This window comes from Drosophila sechellia, chromosome 3R, assembly GCF_004382195.2.
Source record: "Drosophila sechellia strain sech25 chromosome 3R, ASM438219v1, whole genome shotgun sequence".
NCBI lineage: Eukaryota > Metazoa > Arthropoda > Insecta > Diptera > Drosophilidae > Drosophila > Drosophila sechellia.
Window position 1 is genome coordinate 28,161,268 of NC_045952.1, and position 12,228 is coordinate 28,173,495.

At 47.8% G+C, this 12,228-nt stretch overlaps 3 protein-coding genes across 6 annotated transcripts; 2 read left to right on the plus strand and 1 right to left on the minus strand.

Annotated features, from left to right (window-relative positions):
* Positions 1-19: 19 nt before the first annotated feature.
* LOC6612731 lies at positions 20-9,560 on the plus strand. 4 transcript variants are annotated; one of them, XM_002037198.2, is made up of 9 exons: positions 20-116; positions 1,000-1,291; positions 1,565-1,748; positions 1,819-2,212; positions 2,268-3,282; positions 3,469-3,722; positions 3,785-4,503; positions 4,566-4,731; positions 5,049-9,560. In XM_002037198.2, exons 2-9 carry the CDS (start codon positions 1,189-1,191, stop codon positions 6,834-6,836), a joined length of 4,623 nt encoding a protein of 1,540 aa, XP_002037234.2. In that variant the 5' UTR covers positions 20-116; positions 1,000-1,188; the 3' UTR covers positions 6,837-9,560. The 4 variants fall into 4 exon arrangements, with proteins under 4 accessions (XP_002037234.2, XP_032578153.1, XP_032578152.1 ...); XM_032722262.1 differs by having other exon boundaries at positions 21-116; positions 1,024-1,291; XM_032722261.1 differs by lacking the exon at positions 20-116 and adding an exon at positions 155-657.
* LOC6612732 (dehydrogenase/reductase SDR family protein 7-like) lies at positions 9,399-10,861 on the minus strand. Its single transcript, XM_002037199.2, has 5 exons — positions 10,633-10,861; positions 10,433-10,576; positions 10,160-10,376; positions 9,858-10,103; positions 9,399-9,799 (listed from the first exon to the last, which is right to left on the minus strand). The coding sequence occupies exons 1-5, from the start codon at positions 10,792-10,794 to the stop codon at positions 9,588-9,590; spliced, it is 981 nt and encodes a 326-aa protein (XP_002037235.1). The 5' UTR covers positions 10,795-10,861; the 3' UTR covers positions 9,399-9,587.
* A 247-nt stretch (positions 10,862-11,108) lies between these two features.
* Positions 11,109-12,213, plus strand: LOC6612733 (complex I intermediate-associated protein 30, mitochondrial). The gene is made up of 2 exons (XM_002037200.2): positions 11,109-11,661; positions 11,716-12,213. The coding sequence occupies exons 1-2, from the start codon at positions 11,188-11,190 to the stop codon at positions 12,130-12,132; spliced, it is 891 nt and encodes a 296-aa protein (XP_002037236.1). The 5' UTR covers positions 11,109-11,187; the 3' UTR covers positions 12,133-12,213.
* The last annotated feature ends 15 nt before the right edge of the window (positions 12,214-12,228 follow it).

Genomic DNA, 12,228 nt, shown 5'->3' on the forward strand with positions numbered 1-12,228 from the left:
TAACGGTCAATACGCGGTGCGGTCACACTGCTTGGTGGATGGTAAGGTGGTCGAAAAAAGTTGTTAAAAGCGCAGAAAAAGCAATTGTAATGCAAGTGCTCCAGTGACTGTGAAAAGTAAGCAGCCAAGCAAATAAGTTAATCAAAGCTAAGATCGACTGATCAGAAAGTCCTAAAACGGCTCTGTTAGTCGTAAAATTCGCTCGGTTTAGACCTGGATGATTGGGCAGAAGAACAGGTTTTAGGCCGTGGCAACAACGAAAAAAAAAATAAAAAAAAACCTGCGACTGGCTTATACCATTTACGCCATTAACGGAGGTCGATTGTTATCCCTGTGTGTGTGTGGTGTGTGTTTCGTCTAATATATTTGGTTAAATTCCGCAAATCCAATTAACGCAAACGGAAAAAAAGAGTGCAACAATTTGTGGCTAATTGAATTTTACGTGTATTTTATTTTGGTTTTCGACCAGCGCAACAAAAACAGCGAGCAACGAGTAGAAAGAGTGGGGAGAGCAGTGGGGGTTTTTTTTGGCCCAAAGCTCAGGTAGAATACACACACACACGCATGATTGTTGGGCAAAAACAATAATTATCCAATAAAACGGTTGTCAAAGAATGCATTTAATTCCATTGGCCAATAAGTTTGCGCGAAAGAGAGGTAAGCAGTGGCGAAGAGAGCGCCTAACTAACAGTATTTTTCACGGGCACACAAATACCAGCGCCACTGCTTCGTATGCGTGTTTGTGTGTGTGAGGTGCTAATGAGATGCTGTGGCGCTCTTCTTCTTCTCGCCGTTTGTTGCTTTTGCCATTTATGCAAAAAGACGCAAAACAGCGAAAAAAAAAAACAGAACAAAATACACCGATTTTTGAGCTGAACAAAAGATTTCACGTAAAAGGTGAAAGCCACTTGGAGATGCAAGCACACGGCGTATACGCAATGCAGTTTCTTTGTGCCACGGACCGTTAATGCAATCATCTCGCGATCATAACCGTTCTAGATTCTCAACTCTCCACTCCCCCAGTTCCCGCGGAGATGTCACCGATTGGAGCCACTTCCTCGCAGCGAATACCACAACAATAACAAATAACGAATAACAAATGATGTGATGCAGCAGCAGGGGTCGAGTTCGAAAAACACAACCTTCGAGTAGTCCAGGCCACCTAGAATCACCCGGATCGCACCCACGATGAGCTGGCTGCTGGGCCTTCTCGGGCTCCAGGTCCTGTTCCTCTGGCTCCTGTGGCTGCCTGGCGAGATCCTGGCCATTCCCACGCCACTCAAGCTGCCAGGTGAGTTGGGCCTTAAAAGATAACCCAAAATCTAAAAAAAATTAAGTAATCTGATTTTTTACAAAGAGGCTTCCTCAAATATGCTATTTGTATATCATCATCGTATCAATATTTGCTTTCTTAAGTACACTGTAATCCTCTCAATCAGTTGCTTTCTATAGCCTACCCACAAATTTGTTCATCACTTAGTTAAGAGAAATTTCATCTTGTCATCGCCGCTGGCAGCTTTCACCCGCTCCCACTAACCCCTGAGCTGTCCCCTTCCTCTTACAGGCTACACCCACAGGCTGACGCCCTACATCAAGCACTGGGAGGCGGCGAACTTCGATCGCCAGGTGCTGCAGGCAGCGCAGGTCAGGCACCTGGAGCAGGCTCGCTTCCGGCAGAAGAGAGAGGTTACCCCCTCGGCGAGTGGACTGGCGCACACCATCCGCTTGAATTTCTCCGCCCACGACAGGTGAGTGCACTCGAGATCGCCAGCCGAAAAGGTAATCACTTAATCACCTGAAACCGCCTTCCTCCCGCAGAGATTTCCGCTTGGTGCTGCGTCAACAGCCGCATTCGGTGTTCGCCCACGATGTGGAGATCGAGAACACTCTGGGCCCCATCGATTACGATGTGTCCCGCATTTATACGGGCAGCCTGGAGGACGACGAGGCGGCCCACGTCCAGGCGATCCTCACCAGCGACAACCTGTTGGACGGCACGATAGAGACCCAGGCGGAGCACTACTACATCGAGCCGGCGCACCGGTATTCCCAGCAGCTGGCCGAGAGCGGTGTCCACAGCATAGTCTATAAGTTAAGCGATGTAAATATGCAGAAGCAGCAGTTCACCGGCGGAGGAATTAACTCCGCCGCTCCCGCCAAGACGCACTGCGCCAGCGAGAAGCTGAGGAAGAAGCGCTGGCTCCCAGAGGAGGTGAGTAGCTGGAGAATACACTTGAAATCCAATCCTAATGATCCTAATCGTTTAGCTGGCCATGTCGGACGCTCCGGCGCCCACTTACAATCGTAATCCGCCCCTGCCGCTGGACTTGGAGGTGCCCTACAATGATGACTTTCGCGTCCTGGCCTCCGAAGAGGACAAGAGCGAGGAGTCGCCGCGGAAGTACCCAACCACGTCCACAACCAGGAGCACTGTGCGCAGCACCGAGAGCTTCCTGGCCACGCTGACTAAGCCCACGTCGAACCGCAACATACTTGTAAATAACTACAATCCCTCCAATCTCGGCGAGGGGAGTCGCAGCTACAGCAGCGGCAACAACAACGCCAACAGCAATAGTAACAACAATAACAGCAACAACAACAATAATAATAATAGTAATAACAATGTGCGGAAGTTGTACACGAAACACAAGAACATTATTGTGAGCACGTACAACCGACCAATCGAACCGGAATTCGGAACGCCCTACGAGGAGCCGAATAACAATGGCACCCGCGAGCTGCCCAGTAACTTCTTCAATGCCAACTGGACGACGCTCTTTCTGGGAAACAACAACAATGGCAACGACCGGCCCAGCCACAAGACGCATGTGGAGATTATCACGAAAAACGGAGCCACCAAGAAGCCAAACATCATTGTGAACAACTACAATCCGGAGATCATATTCGCCCCCAATCCGCACAATCCCAGTTTCAACAGCATGATGATGACGAACCTGCTGAGCGGAAGGGGTGGCGAGGACATACACAGCTCTCCAAGGCTGCTCTACGACCGCAAGACCACCTGCATGCTCTACCTGCAGGCGGACCACACGTTCTTCCAAAAGATGGGCTCAGAAGAGGCGTCCATAGAAGCCATCACTCGGCACGTGCAGCGGGCCAACACGATCTACCGGAATACGGACTTCAACAACGATGGGAAGCCGGACAACATCACCTTCATGATCAAGCGCATCAAGGTGCACAACATGAACGCGATGAAGGATCCCAGCTACCGATTCCCCGGCAACTACGGCGTGGAAAAGTTTCTGGAACTGTTTTCGGGTGAGCGAATATAAATTAATTTAACTTTCTGGATAATTAATCCAGTTTTGAGATCCTGAGCTGACGTTATCTATTGATTTATTGATATGCAATTAACATTATCTGTGTTTTTTTGGCACGTGTTTAATTAATTATATTTGGGTGAAGTGTATAATTTATATGACCTTTTGTTGATTTATTTAACAGAGGAGGACTACGATGCCTTTTGTTTGGCTTACATGTTCACTTACCGTGACTTCGAGATGGGAACCTTGGGATTGGCCTGGACGGGAGATCTCAAGAACGCTGGCGGAGTCTGCGAAAAGAATGGTCACTACCGGGGATCCCTTAAGTCACTCAATACAGGAATAGTCACTCTGTTGAACTATGGAAAGCATGTGCCACCGGCTGTCTCCCATGTGACTTTGGCCCACGAAATTGGCCACAACTTTGGATCACCAGTGAGAATTCTATAATTGTTTATAAAATATTACATGTTATTATGAGTATTTCCCAATTTCAGCACGATCCGGAGCAGTGTACGCCTGGTGGCGAGGATGGTAACTTCATCATGTTTGCTCGCGCCACTTCGGGCGACAAGAAGAACAACAACAAGTTTAGCACCTGCTCGCTGAAATCAATAGAGCCCGTGCTGAATGCCAAGGCACGTTCCATGAAGGGCTGCTTCACCGAGCCGCAGTCGTCGATTTGCGGCAATGGTGTGGTGGAACCGGGCGAACAATGCGACTGCGGCTGGGAGGAGGACTGCAAGGACTCGTGCTGCTTTCCCATGTCAAGGCAACCGCGTCTGGATGAAACTCCGTGCACGCTGACGCCGCATGCCCGCTGCAGTCCCTCGCAAGGTCCCTGCTGCACCACCGATTGCAAGCTGAAGTTCGGTGACAAGTGTCGGGATGATAACGGCTGTCGGGATCCTACATTCTGTGATGGGCGAGTGCCCCAGTGTCCTCCGTCGGTGAACAAGCCCAACAAAACCATCTGCAACAAGGAGTTCGTCTGCTACATGGGCGACTGTACGGGTAGCATCTGCTTGGCCTATGGTCTGGAATCGTGCCAATGCATTCCCGGACCGCAGGACGATCGGATCAAGTCATGCGAGCTGTGTTGCAAGCTGCCGGGAGAGGACAGCCCCTGCCGGAGTTCCTTCGAGTGGAATGAGGCGCCCTTCGATGTGCCCGATATGTACTCAAAGCCTGGAACGCCCTGCAATGATTATAATGGGTACCCATCATCTACCTTTAATACCACAATTTGCAAAACTAATACATATTTTACTTGTTCAGATACTGTGATGTCTTTCAAAAGTGCAGGGAGGTGGATCCCTCTGGACCGCTGGCCACGTTGCGCAAGCTCCTGCTTTCCGAAGAGAGCATTGCCAGCTTTAAGAAGTGGATGCAGCACAACTGGTACACAGTAGCCTTAGCTGCTGTAGGCGTTATCCTGCTTCTGGTAAGTAACGTTGCAAACTGGAGGAAAGTTCCTAAATACACTATTAAATATTCTTTGGTACAATAAGTTTATGAGACTTCTCACGCAAATGTTAAGGGATCAGGTCGAAGCCAAAGCGCAAGCAAGGGCCCAGGCCTTGGGTGAGCACTTAGACCTCCAGTGCCCGCAATAACCCAGTAGAGTGTTTGGAGAACATTCATCTAGTCTGTGGCTAATTTGAGGGCAGTCTAGAAGTCATTGAAACATTTACCATTGCTATGTTCCCTATTCTAAATTTGATTAGATAATGTTTCTAATGACTTATTTATTATTCACAGGCGCTGAGCACAAAGCTGCTGGCGAAGCGATCGAATCTGAAGCTTAAGTCCGTCACCATTATACACAGCGCCACCACGGAGACAGTGCGTCTTCCGGAGAACAATAACGGCGTGATAGTGCATACAGCCGTGAGGACAAAGGTACCTTTCAAGAAGAAAGTTCGTGGCGAGCGAACCAAGAAGCCAGGAACGGGAGCAGTAGCTGGAGCGGGAGTAACAGCCGCGGCTGCAGCTGCAACCCGAAGTGCAGCCAAAAGCGGTGCCAATCCGGAGCCAAAGAAGACGACTAGGAGCCAAGCGTTGGCCAAGAAGAAATCGCTCGCGGAGGAGCCCAAGAAGTCCAGCAAGAAGGTGGGCAAGCACATGAAGGAGATCATCGACTATTCAAACCGCAACAACAATGGCGACGATGCCTCCAATTTGTCGACCACCAACAACCACACCAACACCTTTGGCAAGGTGCAAAAGTGGCTACTCGAGTCGCCAATCGTGGCTCAACCCTTGTCCCACATTGAGCACAGCTCTCGAGTTCGCAAGGTGATGAGCAAGTCGCAATCAACGCCGGAGAGACTGGTGCAAAAGACACCGCAAAAAACCAAGTCCATGGGTAATCTGTCCAACGAGAAGGTCAAACTGCAGGTGGTTTACAAGCCGCCCTTCAAGTTTTCCCTGAGATTGTCCAAGAAACCGAAAGTGAAGACCCATGTGGTGGGCGCAGGTGTAAGGCCAAAGAGAAGCCAAAAGACCAGTAACCGAACTGGGGGGCAGTCCTCCTCGAAGGAAGTGTCTACGCGCGCCAAGAGGAGTGCCCTTTTGCTCTGCAACGAGGCGGAGGACGATAACCAGATCCTCACCCTCAACGAACCCAACTACGAGACCTTGAAGCCACCAACGCCTCCACGTTCCATGGAACACTGCTACGAGAATGTGGATATGCAGGCAGAGGCCTCCAGTTCGAAGCCCAGTAGTAGCAGCAAAGTGGCTCCTAGCTCACAGAACAGAGCCAGCTTAGAGGTGGCTCCTCCAGTTCCTGCGCAGCGGAATTCCTACCGCAGATCGAACTCCCTGTCCACCCACAATCCATTTGCAGCCGCTCCTCGCCGGAGCAGCAGCAAGGCCAGCGGATCGGTGAACCTCACGCGTAACTTTGGCAGCACCCAAAATCTGATTAATCTCAGTCAAAATCTGTCCAAAAACAAGAAGCGCAGCAGTCTGAACCTGAAGGCTAGCGGTAGTGGAGCCACCAGAAGCGGGAAAGACCCGCCAACTATGGGAGTCGCCTCGCCACAGAGACGCTCCTCGTCCAATGCCAATCTCCGCAGGGACAGCAGCGTGTCCTCCTCAAAGGCAGTGCCTGTTCCGCCCACAAGGAACTCGCGGAATAGCTTTAGCAATATTCCTAGGGCCAGTTTGGGTGGAGCAAACAGCAATGCCGCCGTTAGCACTGGAGCACCTCCGCCCAGTTTCTCTCGCCAATCTTCCAGCAGCACGGCCACCAGCAGCTCATCCATCACTCCAGGCCTAACCACCGGAGTGGCGTTGCAGCAATCCGCCTCCACCAGCGCCATGCAGCGTCACCCGCCCTCGCAGCCCACGAGGAGAAGCCTCCACAACTTCAGGACGCGCTCCACAGGCACAGGAGCTGCAGCTGGAAAGCCAGGAGCAGCAGTCCCTTCTGCAGCAGCAACCTCTGCAGGAGCCGCATCTGCAGCAGCATCGAACGAGAACAACGAGCTGCCGTCGGATCTGGAGGTGGTTGTGTCCGATGTGGAGAACTTGGTTAGCTAAGGGCAGCTCTCCCGTTCCAGTTTCCAAAACCAACCAAGTGAAAGTGATAAGTCTTAATGTTAGTTATACAAATTGTCGCATAGGTTTACTTGCATAACACTGCCTTAAACTTGCCGTTTCTGCTGAAAATGTGAAATACCACGCCCACTCACACGAACAGACACTCAACCGCATTCCACACGCCCATTAATCCCCGACCAAGGCTCGCCCCAGCACCTCGAATGCATCACCACCCACTAGGGCACCCAATCACCCACTGATGCCACCGCAGTCCAAACCGCAGCCGCACTCACCGCACTTTGTACCTTCTACTGTTTACTGTTTGCATTCTATTGCGTAAACTGAAATTTAGCCAGTCTCACTAGTTCCGGTTTCCGGATTCGATTGAACTTGGCGGAAGTTGATACATATATGTATGTATGTATGTATCCCTCCCAATTTGATCCGATTACGAACTGGAAACAGGGCAAATGCTCGTGATTCAGTGACGATTTCTTCTTATCGAACCAAAACTAAATGAGCTTTACGTAAAGTCAAAGTCGCATTTCACAGATACTCCACTTCAAAAGCAGCTGTAAGAAGAAATCCGAAGTGAATTACCTGACTATATGCCCACTCTTCTGTTTGCCTGAACTTGGTCCTATACTCTATATCTGTAGTTATTTTCAAAACAGTATTACTGCATTGTTATGTACCTACTATACACTTAAATTGCCTAGGTTGCCTGCTCTTCAAGTTTCGAACAACGATCACTATTCATCTGAACTACGACGACACACAAAACAATACAAGGTGCTATTTTAGTAAGGAACTAAAACGATGAAACATTAGCCGAGAACATTTCAAAAATACTTTGCATATTTTCTGAAGATCAAAACTAAGATTAGAGAGGAATAGGGGAATAGAGGATTAGAGGAAGATGGAGGTTGGTGTAGCAGGAGGAGTAGCATATAGGAAAATATAAATGGGGAGCCGGGTAAAGTTGCAAATAGCTGTACGGATTAGATACAAAGATAACCAACGATACTGTCAATAAATCAAAAGCATCATGCATCGAAAGTAGGTATTAGAGAACTCCCAGCCAGCCACATAGGAAGTTAGCCACCCGAGCCCCGACACTTATCCACCCGATCCCCGCGAGCACGGCACCTGTACACACGCATCGATCCCGTAGCAGCCCGTAGTGTACATAGGATATCGAATGGACATAGTTTTTATATGCAATCCAGTTAGAGCAATGAGAGCAAACAATAAGGAGACACCCAACACCTATCGATATTCATAACGCGTAGGATATAGAGTCACATTACGCAGTTAGACACCAACACCCAGCAATAAGGATCTTAGGCTAAGGACATCAATTGATATTTGTAGCTATATGAACGTGTAGGAAATCAAAAGCGTATCAAGAGTATATACATACATCCATGTGGGGCGTGCAATAGCCATTGCAAGTGTACGAGCATTTGGGTATATTTTTGTGGAATATACAAGATACAGATACAAGATAGCAGCCAAAAGCTCAGCTCAAGCGAACCAGGACCCCGACCCATGACCCAAAAAACCGACCCAGAATATCGTATATAGACAAACAGACAGACAGTTAACGCGTTGGCCAGTGAAGAAACCGGAAACGGAAATAGTTAAAACGAGTACGCGACAATCGCTTTGAAATGCTTAACATAAAGAGAAATACTGATAAACCCGAAGTCGAAGAGAAGTCTAGTTTCTACCTTGCCTTGACAACATATTTCAATACGAAACTATACAAAATATGGCAGGCAAAAGATTGAAACTAACCAAAAAGATAAACACTAGGAAACACAAAATGCACCGGAGTGGGAATATGTTGCACCTTGAGATACTTGAGCTCAAACCGAAAGGATCAAACGTAAGGATCACGTAATCCCAACCTGTGCATTTCCAAAGGACACATTTTATTATCCTGTGTATTGAAGAGACGAATTTTGCCAATGTTTGTGTGTACTGTATATACTTAAATGCAAATGATTATTGTCTAAGCGAATGGAGGGGAGTATTTTGAGCGTGACAAAAAGACTATTTAGCGCGAAAAGAACAATTTTTGTGTATTGTACATAAGAAACCGATTGATTTTAATCTAAATATACATAAATATTAATGTAATTGTAAAACTGCAAACGATTTTTAAATCTGTATGTGTATTGTGTACCTCAATTGTAATTAATTTTTATACTTTTCACGAGATGGATTAATGCTATTTTTATAATTTAGCTAAATGAATTATAAACACGTATGTACGTCTCCCGACTCCCCACGAAACCATCGTCTACCCCTAGTTAATGGCCAGTTTTAAATGTTGTCCAAGACCGCATCACCCATCCAAGAACCTAAATGAATAATATGTAATTTTGTCAATTAAGAACGCGTAAATGTCTTAAGAAATCGAATGAAACACAAACGAAATTAAGTGAATCGAACAAAACAAAAACCGAAGAGCAAAGAAGTGAATACTAGAATTTTACGATTAACATTTTTAAAGATGAGCGAACAAGAAGCACATGTGTGACAATTCAGTTGTACTTTATGTTACGATTACTACAATACTTTATTTATTAATCTTATCGTTAGGCAATAACACGAGTGTAACTAATTTTGAACCCGAACACACACATATGCGAGACTTTATAATTTCCTCATTTTAAGCGAAATTCAATTAACAATAAAAATGAAACTAATACTAAAGGACGTTTGACTTAACATGCTCTAAGCTCAAGTGGACTTCTTCTCAGCTTTCTCCAGTTTGACGGCGCGCTTGGCCATGATCCAGAAGTAGAGACTCGGGCAAAGATGACGGAGATAGTAGGCGATCTTAGCCTGGACATCGCTGACAATAATGTCCGGTTCTTTACGAAGAATGCACTGCAGAATGCGTTCTGCGAGCTTATCCGGTGACATGCCCTTGGCAGTGGTTTCATCCATTTCTGGAGACATAGAGATAGAGATAAGCTTTAATATGCATATAAAGGGTAAATCACTTACTGCCATAGCTACTCCCCGATCCTGTCAAAGCATTTAATGAGAGCTGGGTGCGTATGTAGCCTGGACTCACGCAGGACACGTTAATGTTTTTATTTGCCACCTCGGCTCGCAGGGAATCGGCAAAGGCCTGCACGGCATGTTTCGAGGCGGAATAGGCAGCCCTTTGGGGAATGGCGAACTTTCCTTGAACAGAGCTAATAAAGCAGATGTGACCACTACCACGTTTCACCATCGAAGGAAGCAGAGCTGAGGATTCGAACAAGAGTAAGTTGACTTTCTGGGATAAAGGGTGTATTAGTTACCTTTGGCCAGGGCAACGCTGCCAAAGTAGTTAACCAACATCACCTTGAGATCCACATCCACTGCCGTGGATGCCACATCTGCTCGCACACTGATCCCTCCGTTGTTGATGAGTATGTCCACCTGGTTGTACACGGCCAGCACCCGGGTGACAAATTCTGGAATGGAATTCAGTTCAGCCAGATCCAAGGAAAGCACTGTCGGCGGATAAGCGGGATCCTAAAATGGTTGGTGCATAGTAATGTGAACCACATAACTAGGGGTCCAGAATTTACCACATCCAGTGCGAGTAGGTCCTTTTTAACCCGCTCCAATTCCTGAGTGCGGCGTGCCGCCAAAATGACCCTGCATCCAGCACGGTAGAAGACGTGGGCCAGAGATTCGCCCAGGCCCGAACTGGCGCCCGTGATGAGCACAACCTGCAAATGGTTTACATAATTACTTGGCTAATCAGTCATTAAGTTAAACTCGTCACCTTGCGGGGCAATTGATTGCGGTATTTCTGGGCCTGGAATCGCTGCCAAATGTTGATGATGGCCAGTGGAAGTGCCACAGGCATCAGGATCGTGCCCAGCACCCAATAAAGCATGTTCCAGTCGCTGCTGGGAGCACATTTGTCCAAGTCCTGCACTTTCATTTTCCCAATCCGATGCGATTCGATTATCAAACCTTTGAACTCCAGGCCGAATGCAAAATGATTAGCAATGACAACAAAACCGGGATTGCCATTCACTGCGAATAAGGAACAGTGTAGCTTAGTTAAGAGGAAAGAAAATGTATTCAATGTGTAAGGAAGAATCAAAAAGTCAGCCACATGGGAAGAAATAATTATTGTAGCATCAAGTAAGTAAGCTATGTAAGTTTAATTTTCATTATTACATTTCAGCTGTGATTATCTTCTATCGAATATCTACTGTGAACAGCTGTTTCGCTGAGAATTGCAACTGGGACCAGCTGATTGTTGTTACGTTGTTTTGCTGCAGAGGCTTCTAGAGAAATAAGATTTACTTCAAACTAAACCAATGCCACGATGAATAGCCTCCTGCGACAAGGACTCCGCCTGGGCTGCTGCCTTCCACCTGTCCAGCAGCAAATCCACACCACCGCCGTGCACAGGACATTCTGGGAGCGCGAGAAGAAATCCGGCTACAAGACCAAGCTGCCGGAACCCTCGAAAAAGCAGATGATCATGGACGGATTGAGGGACCTCAAGGAGGAGATGAAGCTGTGGCGCCAGGAGGTCAAGGAGCAGTTCGAAAGTGATCCCATCCTGGTCTTCCGGCCGGGTGAAACGGATGTGGTGTTCGATTTCAAGGCACCGGATGTGCTGGACAAGTGGACGGTGACCACGGATGCGGATCACGGCGAGGGCAAGAGTACTGCCACCCTGGAACTGAGTGCAGCCGGCGCAGGACTCTTCCATGGCGAAGTCGACTCGAATCACACCAAGGATGGCATTATCAAAAGGACGGGATATGCGAACATACGCACGAAGAGAGTGCGGGTGAGTATATTGTGGTTTTCACATTGGATGTAACGATACTAAGTCTCATTATAGAAATCCTTCAAGCGCGAGTCCACCTATGACTGGACGCAGTACAACATGTTAATCATGAAGGTGCGAGGTGATGGACGCAGCTACCTGATCAACCTGCACACCGAGGGCTACTTCGACCTGATGTGGAACGACATCTACCACTATGTTCTGTACACGCGCGGAGGTCCCCACTGGCAGATAGCGAAGATTCCCTTCTCTAAGTTCTTCCTCTCCTCCAAGGGACGTGTCCAGGATCGCCAGGGCGCCATACCGCTGAACAGGGTCACCCACTTCGGATTCTCCGTCGCCGCGAAGAAGGGGATGGATGGTCCGTTTGGCCTGGAAATAGACTATGTGGGTCTGGAGTACGATCCCAGTCATCGCGAGGAATTCGCCTACGAAATGTACCAGACTCCCAAATACATCGTGGCCACGTAACGTAACCGGCTTACATTACGTTTGTGTTATTTAATTATAGAAACGTACGAGGAGCAGTAAAGATTGGTTAACAGAAACCAATGCACATTGCTTTTA

What these genes read in the sequence shown, in the direction of transcription:
- LOC6612731 (XM_002037198.2), top strand. Translation starts at nt 1,189, where the DNA reads ATGAGCTGGCTGCTGGGCCTTCTCGGGCTCCAGGTCCTGTTCCTCTGG. An exon ending in AGCGCTGGCTCCCAGAGGAG is followed by an intron (nt 2,213 to 2,267) that starts GTGAGTAGCTGG and finishes CTAATCGTTTAG; the next exon opens with CTGGCCATGTCGGACGCTCC. An exon ending in GTTTCTGGAACTGTTTTCGG is followed by an intron (nt 3,283 to 3,468) that starts GTGAGCGAATAT and finishes TTTATTTAACAG; the next exon opens with AGGAGGACTACGATGCCTTT.
- LOC6612732 (XM_002037199.2), bottom strand. Translation starts at nt 10,794, where the DNA reads ATGAAAGTGCAGGACTTGGACAAATGTGCTCCCAGCAGCGACTGGAAC. An exon ending in CAGCGTTGCCCTGGCCAAAG is followed by an intron (nt 10,104 to 10,159) that starts GTAACTAATACA and finishes TCGAATCCTCAG; the next exon opens with CTCTGCTTCCTTCGATGGTG. An exon ending in ATCGGGGAGTAGCTATGGCA is followed by an intron (nt 9,800 to 9,857) that starts GTAAGTGATTTA and finishes CTATGTCTCCAG; the next exon opens with AAATGGATGAAACCACTGCC.
- LOC6612733 (XM_002037200.2), top strand. Translation starts at nt 11,188, where the DNA reads ATGAATAGCCTCCTGCGACAAGGACTCCGCCTGGGCTGCTGCCTTCCA. An exon ending in TACGCACGAAGAGAGTGCGG is followed by an intron (nt 11,662 to 11,715) that starts GTGAGTATATTG and finishes GTCTCATTATAG; the next exon opens with AAATCCTTCAAGCGCGAGTC.